The sequence below is a fragment of the Notolabrus celidotus genome, chromosome 16, assembly GCF_009762535.1.
Source record: "Notolabrus celidotus isolate fNotCel1 chromosome 16, fNotCel1.pri, whole genome shotgun sequence".
Taxonomy (NCBI): domain Eukaryota; kingdom Metazoa; phylum Chordata; class Actinopteri; order Labriformes; family Labridae; genus Notolabrus; species Notolabrus celidotus.
Window position 1 is genome coordinate 21,980,406 of NC_048287.1, and position 24,881 is coordinate 22,005,286.

At 39.2% G+C, this 24,881-nt stretch overlaps 3 protein-coding genes across 7 annotated transcripts; all 3 read right to left on the reverse strand.

The window, feature by feature from the left end:
- Nucleotides 1-35: 35 nt before the first annotated feature.
- si:ch211-81a5.8 (uncharacterized protein LOC560648 homolog) lies at nucleotides 36-3,737 on the reverse strand. 2 transcript variants are annotated; one of them, XM_034704274.1, is made up of 5 exons: nucleotides 3,544-3,737; nucleotides 1,267-1,425; nucleotides 900-1,174; nucleotides 596-683; nucleotides 36-496 (listed from the first exon to the last, which is right to left on the reverse strand). In XM_034704274.1, exons 3-5 carry the CDS (start codon nucleotides 1,112-1,114, stop codon nucleotides 350-352), a joined length of 450 nt encoding a protein of 149 aa, XP_034560165.1. In that variant the 5' UTR covers nucleotides 1,115-1,174; nucleotides 1,267-1,425; nucleotides 3,544-3,737; the 3' UTR covers nucleotides 36-349. The 2 variants fall into 2 exon arrangements, with proteins under 2 accessions (XP_034560165.1, XP_034560164.1); XM_034704273.1 differs by lacking the exon at nucleotides 3,544-3,737 and having other exon boundaries at nucleotides 1,267-2,236.
- A 957-nt stretch (nucleotides 3,738-4,694) lies between these two features.
- Nucleotides 4,695-16,169, reverse strand: clk2a (CDC-like kinase 2a). 4 transcript variants are annotated; one of them, XM_034704267.1, is made up of 13 exons: nucleotides 15,870-16,169; nucleotides 14,641-14,831; nucleotides 14,219-14,504; nucleotides 12,966-13,056; nucleotides 12,073-12,139; nucleotides 11,298-11,414; nucleotides 10,870-11,036; nucleotides 8,423-8,517; nucleotides 8,174-8,303; nucleotides 7,103-7,185; nucleotides 6,871-6,950; nucleotides 6,200-6,290; nucleotides 4,695-6,074 (listed from the first exon to the last, which is right to left on the reverse strand). In XM_034704267.1, exons 2-13 carry the CDS (start codon nucleotides 14,826-14,828, stop codon nucleotides 5,886-5,888), a joined length of 1,584 nt encoding a protein of 527 aa, XP_034560158.1. In that variant the 5' UTR covers nucleotides 14,829-14,831; nucleotides 15,870-16,169; the 3' UTR covers nucleotides 4,695-5,885. The 4 variants fall into 4 exon arrangements, with proteins under 4 accessions (XP_034560158.1, XP_034560159.1, XP_034560161.1 ...); XM_034704268.1 differs by having other exon boundaries at nucleotides 14,641-14,828; nucleotides 15,870-16,166; XM_034704270.1 differs by lacking the exon at nucleotides 12,966-13,056 and having other exon boundaries at nucleotides 14,641-14,828; nucleotides 15,870-16,162.
- Nucleotides 16,170-17,856: 1,687 nt separating this feature from the next.
- Nucleotides 17,857-24,276, reverse strand: setdb1a (SET domain bifurcated histone lysine methyltransferase 1a). Its single transcript, XM_034704652.1, has 10 exons — nucleotides 24,156-24,276; nucleotides 21,897-22,068; nucleotides 21,487-21,593; nucleotides 20,772-21,377; nucleotides 20,448-20,612; nucleotides 19,975-20,176; nucleotides 19,794-19,867; nucleotides 18,483-18,673; nucleotides 18,260-18,371; nucleotides 17,857-18,162 (listed from the first exon to the last, which is right to left on the reverse strand). Exons 2-9 carry the CDS (start codon nucleotides 22,061-22,063, stop codon nucleotides 18,297-18,299), a joined length of 1,587 nt encoding a protein of 528 aa, XP_034560543.1. The 5' UTR covers nucleotides 22,064-22,068; nucleotides 24,156-24,276; the 3' UTR covers nucleotides 17,857-18,162; nucleotides 18,260-18,296.
- Nucleotides 24,277-24,881: the final 605 nt, after the last annotated feature.

The following is a 24,881-nucleotide window of genomic DNA, read 5'->3' on the forward strand; positions in this document are numbered from 1 at the left end:
CTCACGTCATTTTGAAAAGATAGAATAAAGTACACTTTAATGCTTGGTTACAGTTGACGAGGATAAGTACATTGCAGCGACACAGGGAAACAACAAAGATTGCATCAGTTTTATGACAAGATTCACAGTGAACAGAAATGGTACAAAGGTGGACACAGCAAAAGTTAACATCCAGGAATCATGGGCAAGATATCTCAACATATCTAAAGAAGCACTGACATGATATAAATACTCCGTTCTTTGGTCAGAGAAGGTGTCAGCCCCCTCTGTCACCTTTCCACCCTGAGCTTTTTGCTCTTCAAGTCTTTGGGTTTTAAGGAATATTTGAAGTCTGATCACTTAGTGAGTCTCACATGACTTTGCAGGGATCTCCTGCAGCAGAAGGAGCAGCTAGAGCATTACTGCCTCCCATCAGACCGTCCAGACTAAGACCTTGAAAGGCTCCGAAGATGGAGTCATCCTTTGCTGGGGCTGCTTTTCTGGCGGCTGGGGTCTGCTACATTGTGGAAAACAAAGAGTAAAGCTGTCAAATTCATAATCTGTAAAAAAAGAAAAAAAAGAAAATCCTAAAATATCAGTGGGATTTTTTTCTTACCCTTGGGAGGCAGTGGTGGCTCCTAAAGTGAGTTCTCCTGACAGATCTCTCTGCGTTCTTCTTGGCGAGCATGGCTTGCTGCCTTTTCCTTTGGAGAGAACAGAAGAAACATGAGGCACAGCACATGGGCAAGCGGCTTATTTATGTTAAGAACAGCTTGATCCTCATTAAGCTGAAGCTGTCTAGCCAAAGGTGTCAGCTGGATAACAAGATAGTAACAAAGCACAACTATTTTAAGAGCACCAGAGAAAATAAATCAATTATAAATACAACAACTTTTTAACCTCACATGGATGTAACCTACCGTTCCTTCTTCAGCTCAGCCTGGTATATTCGCAACCAGGAGTCCGGTACTTTCTGGCTGCTGCAGGGAAGGCTTCTCCTCCTGCTGCTGACGCTCTTCCTGCGGGTGAAGCTGTTTCTGCGGACCGACTGGGTCCTCTTAGCCGCTGTGTTTTTCCCAGACATACAGCTGGTGAACTGCTTCAGTGGGGCACCCAGCGACATGAGGGAATCCATGACCTAAATCAGCAAGTGTTGCTGCTCTTCTTAAATATATGACAGAACTGAAGCTTTTACCTGCAAATACAAGGAAAGAAAGTGTTTATTTACAGCATTTAGTCGTATCACAAACACTAAAAACCTACTGTAAAAGAAACAATGGGACTCACCTGCAAGTCGTATCACCTATTGAAACAATCTGATGATATCATTTAAAAAAGCAGACTCCGTTCGTTGCATTACCTCCTGTGCTTCAGTTGGAGTCCATGTGCACACCTCTGTGCTGTTGCTGTCTCCTCTTATGGGGATTTGAGTGATGACCTCTGGACCTCAAACAGGATTAAAGAAGATCCCATTACCAGCAGAACACTTCTAAATGAAGCTGCATAGGAAAACAACCGTCTGTTCACATTTGGGCTCTAAAACAGCTCATGCTGTCTTGTTTTACTGACTTCAGAGACTTCAGACTGTTTATAGCTCAAAACTCAAACGTCAGTATTATCAGACATGTATTTCATGTTAAATTGAAAGCTGATGGAGAAGGAGAGTAGGACAGATGGAGGGTAGACAGGCGGAAATTGTGACGTTTCAGTGACGCAGTGAGGATTTCCTCCATGTCCCGAAACTCAGGGCCATTCACCTCCATTGACTGGAGACACCTGATTCACAAACTGCAGGGATTAATTTCATTCACTGATTCATTTAACTTAGATCAGAACCCAGGGCTTGATACTACAAACCCATTTGCATGTCCACAAACCGCCTAGCTTTGATGCTAATGGTGAATTCTATATATATTCCAGTGTACAGAAATCAATTCTGTATTTGCACATTTCAACTTTTCTGCAGAGATTCTGCATTGTCTCCACAATTTCTGCTTATATATTTGATCACAATCAGACAGCTTGAGGTTGATTTACTCAACCATCTTAAAGTCCCTGATCAAATGTTAGTAATTCTTCAGTCCTGCATCTTCTTGTGTTTCTGCACTGCAAAAAGCCAGCCTTCAAAAACAAAAAAAGATATACAAAAATTGGGGGTATATTACTTAAACTCAGCAAAATTATCTGCCAAAAGAACAAGACAATTTGGCTTGTGAAGACTTTCCAAAACAAGTAAAAATATCTAACCTCAATGAACCCAGAAATACCTTAAAATTAGTGTATTTTCACTGATAACAAGTGCATTTCTCTTGATAGAAATAAAAAAATATGAGACTTCTTCTCTCAATATGTTGAAAAATAGTCTTAAATTAAGTAAATGCTAGTGCCATTATCTTGACATAATGACATGCACAAGGCATTACATGTCTTGAAACTAGCAAAGTTATACTAAAAACTAATTAACTTTTCTTGATGGAAAGACAAAAGTTAAGAATATATTTCTCTTATAGCTTCTCTTTTAATGAATGACTAAAATAGCTACCTATGAAAAACTCATTTTTAAGCTTAGTAACAGACAGGAGATGTTTTTGAACATATGGATTATTTATGGATACAACACAATATGGAATAACTACCTTTGTTTATGAGTGTGATGGGAGTGTGTGAGTGGTCGCAATGCACTGAGCTCTGTGCATTCCCTGTAAGAAATTAGTTTGGTGGTTTGTTTATTTTATTTTATTTTTTGTTTGTTTTGTTTTTATTACTGTCTGTTTGGTATCGCTGTCTTTCTTTTGTCATTGGCCTTATTACTACTTTTTATTTGAAATGTATTTGTTTTGCACTTTCTTGAAAATAAAAAAAAAGTGAATTATAAAAGTTCAGAATATATTTCTCATTATGTGGGATCATTTTCTTAAAATTCTTAAATGAGACAAAAGCGATGGAATTCCTAAATCATATTAATGTCTTGTCATTTGGAAGAACTTATCTGAATGTGTATGAATCATTTCCGTTTGAAACGTTTTGAAATGTTAAATGCTTAAATATTAAGTGTCAGTTTACAGTACTGTTCCAACTGTACTAATATAGAGTAGTACATATTTTCTATTGTTTCATTGAAAATAAAACAGTGGATTACATTTGGCTGTCATTTGTTTTAATTGTGTGAAGAGATACAATTGTGTCAAAGTCAGGATTTCTTATTTCATGCTTGAAATAAGAAATTATAACTTTGAAGAAGCAGTTGTATACTTGTGAGTGTTGATGAAACAGCTTTGTAACAGTTGATATTCTAGTTTCAAGCATGTGTTACTCAATATAGGTCTGAAATTTTCAGTAACAAGCTGTAATATCTTACTGAGATAATTTAGGAACAAAACACTCAAAACACGTGAAACTCTAACATAAAAACTGCTTAGTGAGAAAAACTCTTATCAGGCAAAAAACAAGCAAATTTCACCTTTATCTAAGATATTCAATCTCAGTTTTTGCAGTGTGGTTCCTGCTTATAAAAACAGAGAATGGGGTCAGTCAGAAGGGTTAAGGAAGTGGACGGCACGTTACCAACAGATGGAGGAAGCTTATGCGATGAAGCATCGATACACCTGTGTCAGCAGATCGTCTGTCTCTTCCGGTCTTGGCAGGGTGGCAGCTGAGGTAAGGGGTTGGAAGGTAATAACAGTTAGTTTACATGAGAGGCATTGTTGACAGTAGGGGTGAGTATTGCCAAGAACCTCACGATATAATATGCATCACGATACTTGGGTCACGATACGATAGTATCACGATATATCACGATATCACAATATTGTGAAATATTGCGATATTCTACACAGTTAACTAAGAAAAAGTAGGGATGGTGTAAATGTAAATCACACAATATTACTCAAAATTGAAAGGACAAATAAAGTCAAAACTATTTGATTGAAAACAACTTTTTCCACTTTATTGTTTTTGAAATACTGAAGTTGTATTTTAGTTCCAACTCGGCTAAAATGTGAATTTTTATTATTACAAAAATATCAATATTAAGAGTTGAAATATCAATATCATATTGGAGGTCAAAGTATCGCGATATATTGCTGTATCGATATTTTTTCACACCTCTAGTTGACAGAGAGGAGAATTAACTCTTGAGGCCTATTGTCTTCCAGTAAATTAACAGAAGTAGATGTAGTTGTGCTCATACGTTTACATACCCTGGCAGAATTTGTGATTTTTTTTTGGGCCACTTTTAAGAGAATATGAATAATAAGAGAAAAACTTTTTTTCACTCATGGTTAGTGGTTGGGTGAAGCAAAATTTGTATCAAACATCTGTGTTTACTCTTTATATATCAGACAACAGAAACTACCGAAGAAATCATACATTCTGCCAGGGTATGTAAACTTATGAGCACAACTGTACATGTAACTATTCATGATTCATAGTTAGGACATAAATGTTAAAAAGTCTAAATTATAAAAAAATAGGTCATGTCTGAATAAATGTGTACTTACATGAAGAGGTGGACTCAAGGTCTGTTTCCCTAAAATGGACATTCATATTCTTGGGTTCACATAAAATTAAAAATGTAAACACCATATATAGAATTAAAAGATGTAGACATCATTTGTGATTATTATAATATTATATATATATGCTGTTTAGTCCATCTGATCTTTTGTATCATCCAACAGAAATATGTTAGCAAAGAAACAGACTCAGAGATGGAATTTAAAGACAGATAGCCTCCCTTTAGTTACCAGAGGCCCAAACTGATAGAGAGCACCATGAGCCTTTGGTAAGGAGGATTTAACTTTAATTCTACAGAATGTTACATATATACAGTTTTATACGCTTTAATTTCATACAAAAAAAGTAATGTACAAATGGGGTTGGGGGGTGGAGACTTTGACCTACTGCAACTCAAAATAAATACTGTCAACAGGAGCTGTGTGTGGCTCCCTGGCTACTACCACGAGCTGTGTGCTTTACCTCAATGAAAAAGGCAGTTTATGTTTCCATGTGTTTAGAGGTGTGAGAAAGTTCCCATGTTGAGTCCTGAACTACAAAGAAGCCACTGAGCACAACATAAATGTTACCGTGTCAGCCACACCAGCCCACCCCTACACAAACACACGCGCGCGCACACACTCAAACCCAGAAAGTTTAACATAACATATATAATTCTCCATGAATCAGATCACAGAGACCTGTGTGTGTGAGGAGTGCCCATCACCATTGTCATCTCATTTGCAAATAATAACAGGCCAACAGACCGGAGAGAAGAGTCTCCACGCCAAGGGTCATTTTTTCAACATAAAAAAGAAACGTGATATGTGATGCAGGTTCTCCTGTAGAAGAAAACTGAAACACAATTTCCAAAACAGTTCTATATTCAATTTGAATTATTCGATATTGACTTAATGGACTATTTTGCATGTCTCCATGTTGAAAAACCCCTTGGATGAAGACCTGTACTGCATATACAGCTCTATCTCCTCTTTTCAACTTTCATTCGACTTTGGAATCAGAAAACATTTCCTTCCCAAAGCTGGCTTTGTTTATAGTCGATCCTGTAGTGCCTATTTCCTCAGAAATGTGAATGATTTTCTTCACATGCTGATGAAAACAATATATGGACGGATGGAAGGAAAAGTGTCCAGAAGTCTAAAGGAAGACAGGAACTGCATAGAGGGCTACTTTGAGGCCAGAATAAAATATTCATATTGACTCTTCCACTCGTTTGTGTCTTATTTTGGTCTCTGCTGCACAAACATGCCTCATGTGGCTGCAGAGGTGGACGTCATAAGGGCTGGGTGGAGGAGCAGGAAGTTAACGTGTCCATGCTTTAATGAGAAACAGTTCATCTGCTCCGCCTAGACTTTATTTCCTCTGTTATTCAGTCTTTGAAGGCCCGCGGGTCACCGGCTGATGTCCCTGTTACCCTCCCAGTTCTTGCTGCCTGCTGCCTCGCTGACCCCACTGTTTTCAAAGAAAGGGTGTTTGAGGGAATCGCCCAGCGCCAGCCTCTTGGACGGCTCATACTCCAACATGCTTTCAATGAGGTCAAACAGCTGGTGGTGCTCCTCGGCCTCCGACAGCAAGTACCGCTGACGAGGAAGAAAAGAGGAGATTAAGGCTAATACAGAGACGCTATAAAGAGAATGTCAGAGAGCTAAAAATACTCTATCTACACCTTTAAGCCTTTGTCCTTTTTCAATCCATCCCTTCTTACCCGTAAAGGTTTGCAATTTTCTCTGACGTATTTTCCCGCTGAGGAGCTCTCATCCCAGTCCAGACGGCCGCGATAGAAATACTTTTGTTTCCTGAGGGGACACAGAGATCAGTGTGACAGGCAAGTCAAGTGTGTGCATAGTTTTATTTTGAAAAGATGTATTATTTGTATCAGTGACCTTTATATTCTTTTCAGTACCGCACGATTAATATAATCACATTTAAAATCAGGTTGTGAGAATGTGTAATCACGCCATCACAAAGGCGGCGATTTGTGAATTAAACAAAAGTGCATGTGTGTCTGTAAACATTGTTTGAGTGTGAGTGTGCATGTGCGTGTGAGTGTGAGTGTTTGCCTACGAGCTGAAGCAAAATGGTGGTGACATAAAACATTGGTGACATTGTGGGAATGTTTTCTGCCATAACAGTAGTTCTCTTGAACAAACTTTCTTTAACTAAACATAATGATAACAAACACCATGTAACACAATCTGTTATGATGAATGCATGCGGATGAGTTTGTAGGAAAATTCATTTTCAAGGGGGAAAAAAATCTATCGATAATCTCTGCTTGTTCCTTGAAAACTAATGTTGTCAACTTCAATTGCAATCGCTCAATTTCACCAAACCATGCTGCACTTATTCCTTTCATGTGTTTGTGTGTTATCTCACCTTGTCTTTCGAATCATCCTGGAGGGCACAGGTCCCAGGATTCTCTCCATCATGGCCAAATGCTCTCGATTGTCATGAGTCTGGAGGAGAGACAGATTCAAACAATAACTACATTTAATCAGAGCTGATACTTTCAAAACAGACAGTCAAAGCACATAAATGACAATGGGGCTTTTATTCCTTCCTTCCTAGTAGTAGCACACTTAGCTACAGCAATAAGGTGCTGATGTACCTGAAACAAGGTGAAACCCAGGTAGTATTCAAACAGGATACAGCCAATGCTCCATACGTCACAGGGATGGCTCCAGCCCAGCTCTAAAGTAAAAAAAACAGAGAATTTTGTGATTAGTTGAGAAAACTTCAAGGCAGGGATACGTTAGCCGGTATTTACCGGCTTTTAGCCGGTCTCATGTGCAGTTGTCCGGCATATAGAGAGCTTATCTGATCATGAAGCGCTCTATAATGTCCATGGGAGTGTAAACCGGATTATGCAAACTGCACTTTAAGAAAAGAAAGTCCAGGTGCTCTAGTCCACTCCCCCTCTTTCTCCATGCAGCAGGTCGGCATCAACGTGCTGTCCCCCAGTGCTTGATCATATTATTTATTAATTGATTAATTTCAAATTTTAGTGTTTTAGTATTGTATTGCTAGTGAATGTAAGTTATTAAGCAGATAGGGCTTTCAGAGTGGATGTCAGACAGTTGTTCTATATGGCCGGAATTCTGGAATATCACCGGCCAAACTGGCCGTGAGTGGCCGACATACAAAAAGTCTACTGTAAACTCTGCTTCAGGTGTTAAAGCTTGAAGACGTGACTTTTTTCCCCCCAAATTACTATTTTTTAGCGTTATAGTGCAATTTAATAGTACACATGACATGAGATTCAAAGACAAGGTTGGAGCACAGAGGGCAAAGAGCTACACATTCAATCTTGAACCATTAATGGACTTAAATTGATCCCTACAATTATTGCTCCCACCCTGACAGTAATGTTGTAGCTTTTCTGTATATACTAATGCAAATGTGTAGATGATCTAAATCAGAGGTGGATACATGTTTATCATCTTATGCTATGCAGAAAAAAGCACTTCAAACTGCTTCTTAAAAATGGGAATCAGCATTTGACAGCATGCCACGACATGTTCTGGCTTGAATAACACAACTTGCTTAGACAAGAGCTTCTAAGAAAATTCAAAAGAATGAGCGACTGAGTTTTGCTGGCACAAAAAGTAAAAGCTGTTGATTCTAAATTGGAAAAGTGTTTTCTCTGGATTTTAGCCCATCATACGACAGCCATCCTCACCTAGTATGACCTCAGGGGCTCTATAATGCCGTGTAGATACAATGGTGCTGTGGTGCTCGTGGTCAAACGTTGCACTTCCAAAGTCCACCACGCGTATTGCTGTGCTCTTCACCGTCCGTTCTTCTCTCTTCTTCGAGACAAGAAATAAAAGCATTTTTCTCAGCTGTTATTCAGTTTGTCAGATGCCACTGAAATCTGCTCACATGAATCTTAAAACCACCTTTTTTAGGCTTCTGATGTCTTTCTTACCTTCTCTACATTGAAGGACATTGTGAAGTCGGAGTTCACAAACAGGATGTTCTCAGGCTTTAAGTCTGTGTGTGTCAGCTTATTGTCATGGAGAACTACAGAGAAAAAACACACAGAAAGAGTTGGTTACTTCGACTGAACCTTGTCCAAAGATGTGTTTTTGAAGAGTTAAATCCAGCGAATACATTTAGACCATGTTTACAAATTGCACAGACATGCCTCCTGGGGGATTGGAATGCAAGCGACAAGCCCAAACTACAGGAGTAAAGGCTTATCAATTCCTCAGTTCACATACGGAGGTGGTCTGGGAGGCATTTGTCCACATTGGTCTAATACTGTGCACACTCATGTGCTGGGCCACGCCAAGGAACGTCCACTGTCCTCACATTCAAGGCAACCATCACTTGGAGAAACACATCACTCCTATTACTGATTTCATATTTCTCTGCTCCGTCATGAGATTCTAGTCCTCTCACGCCATTCCAACATGTGGAGACGTAGTTTATGCCATAGACTGTATAAAATATGGACGTAGTATCTGTGACGTGTGGTGGAAAATGATTGTATAAACAGTTCCAGGTGCAAATCTCCAAGGTCTGCACAGAAGGCTTTTTGCTTGATAAGAAGTAAGATCTCTTGTATTCCCTTCAACTTCCACTTTCGCTGATGACGTTTTCTGGTGGTAAATTAATAAACTGTTGCTTTCTGTTTCTCTGTTTTTCTGTAAGAAACTGATGGGAACTGTTGCACGTGCATTTGTCCAAGGTCCTGTACAGAAGGCTTTTGTTTTCACAGATTCTGCACTCTACCCATCAATGACCTTTGTTAGACCAAAGGATGTTACCTTTTTTTGGAAGAAGCTTCCTGTCAATGTGCCACACCTATTTGATTATTTTCTATATACTATTTGAACTCACATTTGTGGGGGCAGAAGACTTCCACTGAGTTAAGTTCACTTGTTTTCTCCCTCTTTGCAAAGAGCACAGATAATAAAACTTGACAAAAGACAATCATTTGTCTCTCTATGAGTTTATTTCATCCATCACGCTGACATCATAGCCTGAACAAGAAATTGCCATTACAGACGTCACCCATCTGTTTCTGAAGCGCTGTTTTGAGGTCAATCGGCGGCGGCAGCCATATTGCTGCTGTCGAGTGATTGTGACTTAAAGAGGCGGGCTTTGAGCCTCCTCGCCAACAGCTACAGTGTTCCCGCCTGTCAGTCAAGTCAGTTGTGTCTCTCATTGGAAGATTCGTAATCTCAATATCTTCGAAATTGCAGCGTTTGAAAAAATTTCACCCCCCCTACAGTGTGTGCCGATCGAAAAATGAGCTATCCAGACTACACTCGTCTTTTGTACCAGGCTGTAAACATGTTTATTTCTGCTGTAAAGATCGTCTTTTTTGAATTGCACACAAATTTTTAGACCGGAGGTTGCTGCATGGTTGATGCATTAAACAAGGTATGCACGAAAATGCAGGATATACAGAGTCCATATTAAGTCTGTATGTAATGTATTAATACCTGAAAATCTGCTCTGGTTGTACTGTGATGAAGCAAGCAAAGTTTGCAATAACACAGCGCAATGAAGGTGCAGATGATTCATAATGCAGACGAGGTAACATAGCGCAGATCTATCTGTCATACTCCATCCCACCATGAGGGACACAATCTGCCCTTTGATGCTGCAAACAGCCCACTTAAATACATTAGGACACGTGATCAATACCTCCAGGTGCTGTATTAAATGACACATAACAATGAGCCCATATTAATGCAGTGCATTACTCAGTCCATGATCCCCCGCTCCGATCTGTTTCTCGTGCAGCATGTGTTATTTTATGAGAGGGAGAGAACGCAGGCTTCACCATGTGATGGCAAAATGAAACTCATTTTTATGAGTAAAGTCTAATGAAGGTCATTGGGACTCCATGTTGCATCGGACATTATAAAGCACATGTCGATGCAGGGTGTAAACACATAAACGTGGTCATCTTGTGTTCCAAATCACCCGGATCAGATGTTAAAGCCAAATTTAAATTCTGACATAAGAAACATAAGCTCTGCACAACAGTATCATTTTCTTCCAGAGAAGCACATTAGGTTAGTAGATACTCTCTGCCTGAAGCTCTGACGCCCTCATGTGGCTAAAGGCGGTCTACCACAAACAACAACGGCTATCACTACTGCCACTCAATTTGATGGCAACACATGCAGGGGACACCAGGGAGTGAGGGGATGTAGGACAACTACATTTGTTTAAAAGGAAGAAAATCAAAAACTTCAAACAGAATAAAAGGTCAGGTAATGAGTGTCTTTGTCTAAACTGGACATTCTGGAGGTTATTTTTTTTATTCTTGGGGATACATTGAGGTTCATATTTGTTCAACTAATTTCTTTCTACAACTACTGCAAACATGTTGTGTACTTGTATATAAAAACTTACATTTCACAGCGAGACAGATTTGGTAGGCCATGTGTCTGACTTGACCAATGGAGTAGGGCAGGTAGTTGTTTTCCTTTAGAAAGTCGAAGGTGCTGAGAGCAAGAAGCTCAAAGGAGAGACACATGTGACCGTGGTAGTCGAACCAGTCGTACATCTGTACACACAGGCTGTAAGATAAACAGATTCAATGAGGTTTGACAGTGATGTGGAGGATCATTCTATACAAACACTACATCGCATACGCAGCAGCTAAATTAGACATAGCTGAACTGAACTTGTTACACCCGGCAGGATGCAGGAGATTTTTTTAAGAACCAGCTGACATGAACAAAAGGAGTTGACACTTTATGTCTTTACTCAAAAATGTAGGGTATGTCACCAACTCTACTGAGGAATGTGGTGTTAGTTGTGATACTGATGAAACTTACAACTTGTTATCAGGGTCCTTTTCATTAATCTTCTCCAGAACATTAATCTCCAGGCGAGCTGCTTCTTTGTACTTCTCTACATTCTTGATGATTTTCAGAGCAACATGGGCTCCTCCTCTGCAAAACAAAAGAAAAGATTAAGAAGCTAGAAAAGAAGTAAAAAATACACAACATGCATGACTTTTTAAGAAAAGTTCCTGACTGAAGTATAGACACAAATCTGGTATGACACTTAGTACTAACTATGCTGGCAAAGTCTTATAATATGATCATTTGGTTAGTTAACAGGTGATGATATAAGAAGTCACTGCAATGATCAATTAGCAAAAGTTCTAGTGTGGTAATCTTAGGGCCCTGACCGTGAACTTACTTGACCTACGTTACCAGCACTGTCACTGGACATCAACTCTTACATAAAGTCTAAGAGAGAGCGTGCTCAATTTAACGGGCCAAGAAAGAACAGAGCCAATTTGCCTGGAGAAAACTGCATCGTGTGATCAACAAAGGCAGCAGGGAAAACTACAATTCATAGCTGGACACAATCTAATACAGAAGCTATAAATGTAAAACTGCCACAGTGATAAAAAAGGTAAAGGTGGATGTTAATAGTCTCATCCTGGTCTCCTTTGTCTTGTGTCTTACACCAGAGGAGCGAGATGAAAACCCACTTTTCTAAAAGTAAGGCATACAGACCAAGTATCCTCTACTGTGATTCTGCAAATGAGACTAAAGAGCCTGACTGCTGTTGTTCTTTCAGAGTAAAACAGATACACACCTGCGATGGTCAATGCACTGCATCACCCTCCCGAAGGTGCCTTCCCCCAGAGTGCTGACAATCTCATCTGCAATATAGCACAGAGAGAAAAGGAAGAGAGAGGGGGCACAGGGAGAGAAAGAACAGGAGCGTTAGACGTGTTGACTTAAGCAGGAATACATTATTCAAAAGTGTAGACAGGCGGATCAAATCTAGCGCCCATCCCCTTTTCAAAGGGCTGCCTATTCAATCTGGCAGGCTTGACACTTTTTGAGGTAATCTATGGTAACTAAATGCACAGCCCTCTCATAACTGTGAGGAGAGTAAAGGAAACAAAAGTAAATGCTCCTTTCCTTTGATGACCAATTAGCAGCCATCGAAAACAAGACACATGCTTTTTAAGATGTTGTCCCAAAGGACTGCTAAGAAATACACGATCATGACGACGTCAAACATGTTAATATAAATGTGCTGTTTATGTGTGCTGGTTGTACTACAACAAGTCTTAAGAGGTGATGTGTCTGCTAAAAAGAATACAAGACAATTCCCTGAGACCCTCACAGTGGAAAGTAGCTAGCTCTAGTCAAAGATTTAAAAACTACCAATGAGTTTTCAATTTAGGACACAACAGAAACAAACAACTGAAAATGGGATTCTATGTTTAGAAAGTCAAGTAACCTGTGAAACAGAAAACGCTCCACAGCTTAAAATCCTAAAACAAAAATGGAGAAGGAACCTAAAGTCCCTTTCAAAATCTTCAACATTCTTGCAATCCACCCTGCTATTGCAGCTAGAGCGAAGAGCATTCTATCAAGGCATCATCATCATCATCAGGCACTCCCATGTCATGTAAATGCTCTATGCTTTTATACTCATATGGAGAAGGGTTACGATAGAGTAGTGGCAGTGAGTACATCTCTCTTGCAGGACGTCCCCACTCCGACAGATCAGGTGCCCTTCCTCGTCGTCCCTCACACTCAGTGCCCGCGTCCGGCTGTTGCTCCGCTGTTTTCACACCCAAACCGCCATCAGCAGGTCATGACACGACCGGAGGGAACAGGGGGGTTTTCAGGGGGCAACCGCAGCCATGGTGTCAGGCGGCACAGGCAGACGAGGAGGGAGGAGGAGGGTGGTGGTAGTCGGTGTAGTTGTGGTGGTAGATGGGTTTGGTGGTCATGGGGCGGTTCACGCATGACACCACGTGAAGGAAATATATAACGATAGGGATATAGTGCAAGGGAACAAGTCAAAGATCACATGTTGTCCTGTGCTCCTCTCCCCCCTCTACCTTTCAACCACAGCTGCTTACAAACAAGGAAGCAACTGGCATATCCATTCATCAACGCATAAACTAGTTATAACAATAATATAACTAGTATAAAACTTATCTGCTTGACGTTTCAGATAAAACAAGGTGGTAATAAATGAGAAGACCATACGTAACAAAGCAGGAAACATTAAACATAACCCCCAGCTACATGAAATTAAATCCCCTGCTCTCTCAAATTTATACTACTTATGTGTGGTTAATCATGAGCCACAGGAAAAAAATGCATTTTCATCATCTATCACAATCTAAATCCCAAGAAAGTTATTTCAAAACCTGCATTCAGTTTAAATCTAAACTTTGCATAGTGTTTGGCAGAATATTTTCACTCTTTCAGCCTATCCGCCCTTATGTTTACAAGTGGCCTCCCAACTGTAACCACAGGCTTTTGGGCCTTTTCCAAAAAGAACAGACAACATACTAAATAAAATTGCATAGCACCTTTAATACTGGATTGAGATTGAGCAGGTAAAACTTGGCTTTCAGAGGCAAAAAGGTTAAGAAAGGTGTGATTGAAGGAAAACACTACAAGAATTAGTGGTTGATCTCTCCTGGACTACTGAAAAAAAAAGCTCTGCGTAAAAAAGGAAAATGCTCTGCCAAAGAGAAATGCCAATTGAAGCACAACCCACTTTAACAGAAAGAAATAAACCAAAATCCTGTCGACAAAACCAACAAAAAAAAAAAGAAATCATAAAGATTGTTCTACTTACCAATTCCAGGAGCTGGGGAGAAGATATGGTTAGAGAAAGACAGGGACAGAGAAAAGGCAGAGTGAAAGAGACAGATGGAGAGAGATAAAGAGATGTAAAACAAAATCTCAGGTCTGGCTGTACTCACCGAGGAGGATGGGCTATAGGACCTGGTTCTACGCCGCCTTCGTTTGTGCTTACGCCTGCTGCCTTTCCGCCGGTAAGACTCTTCCCGTTCACGTTCCCTCTCGCGGCCACGTCGGTAGGCGTACATGTTTGGAGTGAAGTCTCGTGTGTAGTAACTTTCTGTTGCTCCATGTGGCTCCCTGTCTCTGTCCCGGTCTTGATCTCGGCTCTGATCCAAGCGTCTGTATCCCTCGCAGTATCTTCGGTCGAATGGCCGGTGCTCCGTAGAGCGATTGTCAAAGCTGCGACTAAGCGAAGGAAAAGGGAAAACATAGAAACCTTAAGCCTAACAACAAATCAAACTTTAGAAGAACAAGATATGCAGTCTATGGAATGCATTTTCAGATTGAGACACCAAACAGATCCTGCTATACACACACTCACCTCCTTGTACGTGCATAGCTGCCTTCCTGTCTGTGTCCTCGTCCCCGTCTGTCTCTGTCTCTGTCACTACTGGAAGAGTAACTTGGTGATCTTCTGTGCCTGTGTCTTCGACCTCGGTCTCTGTAGCGGTCTTGGTAGCTGCTTCGACTGTCTCTGTCCGAAGACGAGTACCGTCTTGTGTGAGGCATCTGCTGGTTTAGTAGAAAAAAATGACAAGAGAGATTATGTATAGAGAATTACTCCATGGATTTGGTTGCATGCAACTAACAGAGACAAAGTTTGACTTTGGAAGCTTGCATCAATATTTACTTGTACACTATTTAACAGCTTGCAGACTGACACAACGTGAGAAATAGAGCTCCACTTGCAGGTAGACTCCCAGGCTTTTAAATACAAGTTGAAAGGCGCTAATTTAAGAGGACGTGATGGTAAACAAACCGGTCCAACCAAAACAACAAAGAAAAGAATCCGTGGTAGTGTCGGCTGGCCTATGATTTTGTTAGAATACGCACAGCCACAAGAAGACAAGGTTCAGCACTGCTACTTCGTGCATTGGGGAGCATGATCGGGGAACGCATGCAAGCCCATAAATCTGTGCAAAAATAGATGCAACCAAAACACAACTGTTGAAGCGTGGTCAGAGGCGGGCATGCATTTTATACAGCCACAAATTGCATGACCTTACTGACTACAGACAGACCTCTAGCTACAGTGAAAGTACCCCTAGCCTGGCTTAAATGTATGTAAACATCACAGGAATTGAATCGAACAGGATCAGCATACGACTTATCAACGTTATTTGAGTGTTTTTAAAACAACAACAACAATAATAGTTCAGCAGATGTGCCATAACGTCTCTTCAAGTTCATAATGTACTCATTTGCTAATGTTTTTTTCTCTACCATGTAAGACGATGCGATGGCAACACTGCCGAACAGGCGGGTAAATATAACTGAACACACGTCCATATAACTAAATGACTTGATGCTATTTTCGTATTTCTGCACTGACATGTTGCAAAACATCGCTTTAAACTCGAACCACTCCACTAACTCGACGTACGACGTACTGCCTATTAGCATGCTTTGCTAGCAGCTAATGTAAATAATTTGGCCGCCATCTTAGATTAGCTTCCTTCGTCAGCTAGCTCAGTGGGTACTTTTTTAACCCTTTGGTCCAAATATGGCTCACCAAAACAGCACGACACAGTTCAGATATATGACATTTACCGTTTTAGCAGCGAGGCCTGTACGCTTGTCCCACAAGAAATCCGTCGTGGCGTTCCAGTTTTCTCCTACTAAACTGCAGCTAGCCGAGTGGTAACTGCTGTGTTGCTAGCAGGCTGCCAGCTTTTTCTCTGCCTTCCTCCCTGTAACAGCTAGTTCTGGTTCAGACTGGCGCTGCTGCTGCTGCTGCTGCTAACGCCTCCCTGCGCCCAAAGAGGTGCACACTTCACAGATCACCAGTGAGCAAAAAAAAACAGACCTACAGCTGACAAATAAAATGACCACATGTGAAAAGTCTGCCAGGTTATGAGGCAATTTACAGTGCGGATGATTTAAAGAGTTATTTTTAGGCAAGGCAAGGGGGGGGGGGCACATTATTATTAATATTCTGAGACAAAAGTCAGAATTCTGAGATTAAGGAACTCTGACTTTTTCTCAGAATTGTGACTTTAATCTCAGAACTCTAACTTTAATCTCAGAACTCTAACTTTAATCTCAGAACTCTAACTTTAATCTCAGAACTCTGACTTTAATCTCAGAACTCTAACTTTAATCTCAGAACTCTGACTTTAATCTCAGAATTCTGACTTTAATCTCAGAAGTCTGACTTTTATCTCTCAGAATTCTGACTATAATCTCAGGATTCTGATTGTAATCTCAGAACTCTGATTTTTTCTCAGAATTCTGACTTTAATCTCAGGATTCTGATTGTAATCTCAGAACTCTGATTTTTTTCTCAGAATTCTGACTTTAATCTCAGAACTCAGAATCAGAATCAGCTTTATTGGCCAGGTATGCTTGAACACACTAGGAATTTGACTTGGTAAACTGTGCTCTCTTTGTACAAGGCATACGAATAAGACGTACAAATAAAAAATAAAAGTAAAATAACAATAACATCAGCTATTAATTAAAAAAAAGCAACAAATAGGCATGACGAATATGTAGAGGCTAAAATGATATGATAATAGTGCAGTGGTGAGTAGCAGAGGTAGTTTTTACATTTAAAAAAATAGTAGTTAAATAATAAAATAAATAGAAATATGAAATTCTGCCTGGAGAATTGTTGCATTGTTACTCTGACTTTTCCCCCAGAATTCTGACTTTAATCTCAGAATTCAGACTTTTTTTCCCCCAGAATTCTGACTTTTTTCTCAGAATCCTTACTTTAATCACATAATTCTGATTTTTTTTTCTCAGAATTCTGACTTCGATTTTAGAATCCTGACTTTAATTTCAGAACTGACTTTTTTTACCCAGTCCCACAATACGACTGGAGATAAAAGCATGTATTAAAAATTCATCATATTCCTGATCTGAAAAAGGCCTTACTTTTGCTACATTTCTGACATGATAAAATTAGTGTTCAGATTAATACCTGAATCTGTAACCACTCCCAGGTTTGTGACCTTTGGTTTAATGTGCCTGTTAAAATCTCTCAGCATAGTTTGAAGTTGTTCTCTGGCTGCTTTAGCATCTACTAGGAGAATTTAACTTTGTATCTTTCTGTGGAATTTTGCTTCAATAGTTGAGATTTTTTTTTTTGGTTCTGGTGTATGTTCTGCAATTAAAGCACACCTTTAACTCTAATGAATACTGTAGTGAGAACAGATCTTCCATCTCTGATAATAGATAGATATTAGACATACTTTATTGATCCCACATAGGGAGAAATTATTTAATTCAAGCAGCTTACAATAATAAATAAATTATACAATAGTCAAACAATGTCCTTACTTCCAAATATAATAATAATGCTAAAGGTGAAAATAAAATAATGTATTTGCTTCTCAGTAAATTAACTAAATCATAAATAAAAAAACACATTTGAGGATAACATCACTGAAGACAGCTTGATAAAAAAAATCACAATTTTCTGACATTTTCAAGACAACCTAATAATTTGTTCAATAAACAAAACTGATCAACAAAGCAGTGAACAATGTTAATACCATCTAGATGAGCTGCTCCAATTAAACAAGAAACAAACTTGAGAACAAAACAATTTATTTAAGAGCACAAACACAATTCATATTAAAACAAGTTTATAAACAGTATAGAACCACTTTCAGCTTTCATTTTAGTCTCATTGCAATGTTGGGCTCAGAGGAAATCTTCAGCATGGTGTCCAGATGTCTTATGTGGATGGACTAAACTGTGAAACCCGATTAAATACTCTTAGCAAATACAGTTGGTGATTAACTTCCACTGAGTACTTCAGGTACAAGTGTTGGAGCGCAGCATCCAGTTTTCTTGACATGCCTGCGGTCCCATCAATTTGTGGATTTTGATTATTCTGAAGTACAAAGACAAGAAGGTAGACAATAAGACAAATAGTAATACATTAGGAATAATCATAAAATGTAATGATTTTCTAAGTTTATTTATTTAACCTTTCATTGAGGTTGAATTTTTCTCCTTGTTTGACTGCTAGTGTTTCTTTAATCTGCTCATGTTTTGCAGTCGCATGGAGCCTCGATACATGGACTCCTTATGTTTATCTTTCTGTGAAAGATAACACGCAAAGTTATTTCAGTGAAGGAGTCTACTTACATTATGGATAAAGAATCGCTAATAGAATAAGTTTGAAAAAAATCATTATCCGGGAATACCAACCTGAAAAACAACCCATATCACACTGCAATCAATCTCCACCACTTCACACTTCTGCTGGACGTCTTCATATTCTGCATGAAGAATCTGTCCAATCATGTATGACGTCTGGTGCGGGTGAGGCCATGTCTCTAAATACTCCTTAATGAAATCTTTGTGGGCACCATCTGGAATATCATCCAAGGGGTTTTTCACTGTCACAAGAAAAAGAAATACAGTTACAGACAGGGTAAAGTGAAGAGTTACTTGGGGCCACCAGTTTGGCTTATTTGTTGGGTCATGCGCCCCATGTACAGAGGCTGTGGTCCTCTGGCAGGAGCCCCGGGTTTGATTTCAGCCTGCAGTCGTTTCCTGCATGTCACTCTCTTCTCTCTCTCCCAGTTTCATGCTCTGTCCATTGTCCTGTCCTCTCTGAATACAGGGCATTAACTATCCTATGTACAGGTTAATTATTTATATAGGACACAGGATAGTACATGATGCATCTAAGGTGCACATTTGGCCATTATTTCCCCGATGTTTACCTATGTTAAATATGTTGCTTTTTTAAAAAAATCTATGCTTATATATCACAGTACTGCTCCATAGTTTACATTGTTCAGGCATTTCTTGCCAGCAGTAGTGCGCTGTCATCTTCATGTTCAAGCTTGTATTTTTTTTGCGCCGTGCATACTTGCAGAGGGCAATTTTCTTTTCAGAGGATAATTGGACATGTCAAAAAGAATGGTGTAAAAAGAAAATATATATATATATAGCCGCCATACAGTTTGTTAAGTTGTGGTATTGTGCATGAGGGCTCACTGTCACACAGCCATAGCTCCTCAACCTGTATAGGCACATTATTGAGTGATGGTTTTTACTATGACAACAATAAATAAGAAAAGTGTTATAAGAAGAAAACATCGTCCTGTTGTGTTGCTTGTCACATTTATGTAAACATCTCAAAACAAAATGGACAATGAACCCATTTTCTTGTTATTTCTCAACATGGTAGGTGGTTCTGAATAACTTGAGCCATCTCACTTTGGACTTACTCTTTGCTTGTATTGAAAGCTATCTAAGAAAAATAGCTACAAACAGCAAACAATGAAACCAGTGCTTCATTGAAAAAAGGGTAAAAGTGAAGTTGGGAGTCGTGGTGCATGAAAGTGCTGCTGGAAATGCTCCAGACGCAGGGGAAGTGAGTTTTCACATTTTTATAGCTTTTCAGAACAAAAACGCTTGAAGTCGGAGCATAAGACATTTTGTGTGCATGTGTGCATGTGTGCGTGTGTGTATGTGTGCGTGCGTGCGTGTAAAAAAACCCAAACGTACATGGTCTGAACACCTGGTGTAATTGAGGTAAGCCAACATAACTGGCCTTGTGATCATCAGTAAAGACCAGGAATCTGGAAAATGAAAACACACTTAGAAGCACATTTGGTCAAAGAAACTGCATTGGATTTTTTTTATAAAAGCATAATCAATTTCATCAGTCTCAAAAAAACACACAGACCTCATACGATTTCTCCTGCAGGGCACCTCTGCCAGGATACCGGGGGAGAACATGTGCGGGTCAGCTGCACACTTGACCACCACTCGACAACCAACACTCAGCTGATCCACGTTTGGCGTGCAGGCAAAGGCGATGTGGTGAGCGGAGACAATCTTCTTCTTCTTCTTGTATTTAAAACAGACCTTGTATCTTATTCTATCACCTACAGCATCAAAAGAAAGAAAAACACTTCAAATGATGTCGCAGCTCCTGATCCAGAATTTGTGAGTTGAATCTTTATCATTGTTTCGGTCCTAAAACCTGCCTACAGTTGTATAAATGTAATCCTTAAACGTATCATACTACAATACTTTTGAGTCCAAATTTGTTCATGGAATGATTCTGCATAAGCACTATGTTCTCTGCAAAAAAACAAAAACGTTTCTGTAATCAACTTCTACCTCGCAATGAACAGTAATTTCCATTTTCCCTACCTTGAGGTATTATCTCCAAGATTTTTGCCGGCAGCCAGTTAATGTCCTTCTTTCTAACCAGGACATCCATATCTACACTGAGCTCTACTTGTGGAACACTTGCAGGAGTTTTTGAGGCTTTAGCCAATGATGGGTTAAGAGATGTTTTGTTTGAACGGGTTTCACCTGTAGTTGGAAGAGAAACACAAAACGAAAATACAAAAAATTCTGGTAAATTACGGTCTGGTCATAAATGTCACATTACCTCCATCATATGACTTTCATAACAAAAGTAACAAAACTTTCTCAAGATAAGTTCAGGGTTTTGTACAGTGTGTTCATCACCATTTGTGTCTGCTGAGGATATCGAAGTCGTCTTTGTGTTGCTCTTCTTGTTAACAGTTTCATCAGCTGAGGATGCCGATGTTCTCTCTGTGGTGATCTCCTTGGAAACAGTTGGACCAGCTGAGGATGTGGATGGTTTCTCTACATTGTCCTTAGCTTTGCTGTTTTTACTGGCTTGGGGTGTCGATTTTGTGCTGCTCTTGCCAACCTTACTCGTTCTGGTGTTCTGTTTTTCACGTCTTGCATCACATTTTTTATCTCTCTGATCTATTTTTCTCCTCTTTTTCCCCCTATGGTTATCACTTGAGATGGAGTAATCAGAGTCACATGAACCATCTTCTGGTTCCCACTGGGGATCAGAACCAACATCACTGACCGATTCAGTCTCACTGATTTTACTCTGAGCTGTTGGTGATCGTAAAGACCGGCGCTTACAACTAGAAAGTCTGGTCAAGACTACCACTGGTTTTCTCTTGAAACTTTTACCGCCACTAAAATGAAGGTTCTCACTGTCCTCAAGCTTTAGTATCAAAGGTATAGTCGTCGGAGAGGCAGGGGCTTGATTTTTTAACTGAACACACTCTATTTGCGGTTGAGATGTATTTCCTGCAAAAGGAAATAGAAGCACATGTCAAATTGTGGTTTGCAAAGAAAGTAAAATAAGCTACTTTGCATGGCTGGAAACAACAGCACAGATATGTAGGGGCTATCTTACCAACTCTTTTGGTTTTATCATCATCATCTTCAGAATCTGTGTCTTTGTACTCCAATCCCAATAAAGTGTATTGTTTCTTCAAGAGTTCTTCACATGCTGCCACAGACCTAAATAACATTGATGAAACCATTAAAGAACTTACAGGAAACCTTCAGGAAAACATAAATGGAGGGACAGAGTTCCTGTGTCAATAAACATGCAAATATTACAACTACAGCTCACAAAGGTAAAGACGAGATGCAGTATGACATCTGTATCTTCATTTCACATAATAATAAACTATAGACCCACAGCAAACTTGAAACAGACAGCTGTTCTAACATGTGAAAATGTTTGTTCACAGGTGTGAACAAACAGAGCAGATGGTTAATAGAAGTCAAATATAGTGTAGAGTCCATGTTAACACTCACTTGCAGAGCTTCAGGATTTTGGAAGCCTGTTCTTTCTTTCTTTTCAGTAGAGACTCCAGCAGACTGCATTTCTCTACCAGACCTGTAGAGATCAGCTGCTTCTTCACCATCTCTCTTATCCACGTTTGGAGCTCCTCCTTGCACATTTCTATTTCATCCCCCTCCATGGTCACTGCAACACATTCAATTTCAGATTACATTCTTAAAATGAAGTGTAAAATAGTGCAATATTGCTGTTTCTAATCAATCCCTATGAAAGGTAGAATCATGCACAAAGGCCTAAATCCCAGAGATGATCAAAGCAGGTGATGCTACTGTCTGAGACACTCTAAGAAATGCAGACATCTAACACATTTTTGTATTTGACACTTTGGGAACATTTGTTTTTAGAGTGAGGGATAGTAAAAAAAAAAAAAAAAACATGAGAAAAACCAAAGGATTGAAACACTGAAAAGTGTTGTGCTGGAATTCAGATAACCTTCTCACGACAAAAAGATTGATTGTTGACTTTCTAGGATTTTACCCACACATTGCCATGGCTGTTATTACCAACCATAAACTCCCCAAAACGAGCAATAACCTTTATATAACTATAACGTGTTTTTTTCCCCAGGCATTGTTATTTTCCCTTTATAGATTGGACAGCTGAAAGATAACAGGGAATGTGGAGAGAAAAGAGTGTGGGATGACATGCAGCTTAGAGTTGTGGAATGGAAAATGGAACTACAGTTGGACTATAGCCTCAGTGTATGGGACACACTCCTAAAAGCAGCACAAGTTAATTATCACGTTTGGGTTTCGTAGAGGGGATATCCGGCATCTATTTCCTTTAAGATGCTTAACCGCAAGTCTAGAAATAGGAGTAGAACACTAAAATCATCATGGAATTACTGAGGTTAAAAATTGAGATCAAAATGGACAAAAAAAAGTATTTTTTACCTCACAGCTTTTGTGTGAATTACACACACTAGCCGTGGTCGGCTATTCGGCAGTATTTGGGCTGCTGTTGGTCCAGTTCCAATTTATCCTATTCAATTCATTATGTTAAGCTCATCTAAACTGCTGCTGCCTGTTGACTCAAGTTTAATGTACACTACCAGCCAAAAGTTTGGACACATCTTCTCATTCAATGTTTATTTATTTTAATTATTTTTAACATTATAGATTAATACTGAAGACATCAAAACTATGAAATAATATGATTTTGCCATAATATGGATTACAACAGTAGTCAAATAGGGCTGTCCATTGTGTACTAACCCTACCTCTGAACAACACAACTGATGGTCTCAAACACATTAAGAAGGCAAGTCATTCTACAAATGAACTCTTGAATAGGCTCATGTTAATTAGAAACCATTCCAGGAGACCACTTCATGAAGCAGACTGAGAGAATACCAAGAGTGTGCTAAGCTGTCATGAAGGAAAAAGGGGACTACTTTACAGAATCTAAAATATAAAACATATTCTGCTTTGTTTAACACTTTTTTGTTCATTAAATAATTCCAGATGTGTTCTTTCATAGTTTTGATGTCTTTGGTATTAATCTACAGTGTTTCAAATAATTAACATAAATACAAACCCTTGAATGAGAAGGTGTTTCAAAACTTCTGACTGGTAGTGTACCTATGATACATAACGGGTTTCCAACATCTCAACTTGTTGACTCAAATGCCTGTTATTACATGAGTCTGTTTTGATTTTTACAGAAAAAAAATCAACTCCAGTGTAAATATTCAAGACAATAGCCCAATTTCTACAAGTGTCAATTCACTCAGTGAGTGTATACATGTACAATATTTAATACTTTTTATCATGTTTTTTTTTAAATCAATTTAAGGACTTCAAAATCAGAATAAACCCTCAATAGATATCCTCTATAAACATCCATACTCCTGGACAGTATGCGTCCTTGTGAGTATAGGTACAGAGGTTTACCAATATGGACTAGAAACAAGGAACATCACAGAAACACACATGTACAATGGGGTATTCAAATAAGTGTGTAGCTCAGCTAAACGCTGAAACTGCATGCCACAATTTCCTTTTTTTGATACAGAAATCCGGCTCCTACTGCTGAGGTAACCCAAACTACTAAAAGGGGCTAGTTCGGCTGGCACACGGAAAAGTAGCGGCTTCTCTCGTCATTCAAAAAGGCGAGGAAGCATACACGATAGACTGCCTTGTCTCACACTTTAGTACTTGCACATTAAAAATGGCCTTTGGTAAAAAAAAAAGGAGAATTAAGTTGAACGATACCTTAAATAAGTCATAAGTATCTCGTTTGTTTGGCTGGCTTATCCAAATGAGTTTTGAGGTTTGGAGCGGTTTGGAGTAGTGACTTCTTCACTTCCTGCAGACAGCAGCCGCAACTCACTGCTGCCCCCTGCGTCCGAAGGAACGACCAGCAAGTGTTTTTTTTATTTCAGCCTCTCTTTCAAAAATAATTCATCCCAGTGTAAACAAATGGAATTGATCTAAAACAAGTACATCATTGCAGTAAATCCCATTAATGCTACAATCTACAGCCCCTATTACTGACACATCTGCACAGTTAAAATAAATATTGTTGTTATAGCTGTAATCAGTGGTGGACAAAGTACACAGCTTCCTTACTAAAGTCAAAGTATAGATACTCCAGGTCAAATATTACTCCAATACAAGTGAAAGTTTCTCTGTCAAATTATTACTTGAGTTAAAGTCCTGTTTGAAAATACTTAAGTACTCAAAGTACTTCTTGAAAAATCTCAAAACTTTGCATTTTCACAATACATAGGTACAGTCAGGAATACATAAAAGTACATTCGGTTACATCATGTTTATTTAGAAACCATTTCTTGAAATCTCTAAAAACTATACCATGTAATTAAAACAGAAACTAAGTTACTACAAGCACAGACAACTTAGTTTGAAATGTTCATCTGGAATGAAACAAATGTTACGTAGCTCAACACACTTTCTCAGGTTGGACAGTGAATGTTTGCA

Bases quoted from the DNA above. Each gene is read 5' to 3' on its own strand.
- si:ch211-81a5.8 (XM_034704274.1), bottom strand. From the start codon at position 1,114: ATGGATTCCCTCATGTCGCTGGGTGCCCCACTGAAGCAGTTCACCAGC. The intron at 684-899 runs GTAGGTTACATC...TTCTCTCCAAAG, and splicing joins GCTGAGCTGAAGAAGGAACG to GAAAAGGCAGCAAGCCATGC. The intron at 497-595 runs GTAAGAAAAAAA...TCCACAATGTAG, and splicing joins GCCACCACTGCCTCCCAAGG to CAGACCCCAGCCGCCAGAAA.
- clk2a (XM_034704267.1), bottom strand. From the start codon at position 14,828: ATGCCTCACACAAGACGGTACTCGTCTTCGGACAGAGACAGTCGAAGC. The intron at 8,304-8,422 runs GTAAGAAAGACA...CTTGTCTCGAAG, and splicing joins TGTCCTTCAATGTAGAGAAG to AAGAGAGAAGAACGGACGGT. The intron at 7,186-8,173 runs GTGAGGATGGCT...TTTTTACTTTAG, and splicing joins AGCCCCTGAGGTCATACTAG to AGCTGGGCTGGAGCCATCCC.
- setdb1a (XM_034704652.1), bottom strand. From the start codon at position 22,063: ATGGAGGGGGATGAAATAGAAATGTGCAAGGAGGAGCTCCAAACGTGG. The intron at 20,613-20,771 runs GTGATGAACACA...TTCCAACTACAG, and splicing joins ATCCTCAGCAGACACAAATG to GTGAAACCCGTTCAAACAAA. The intron at 18,372-18,482 runs GTTGGTATTCCC...TATCTTTCACAG, and splicing joins TGATATGGGTTGTTTTTCAG to AAAGATAAACATAAGGAGTC.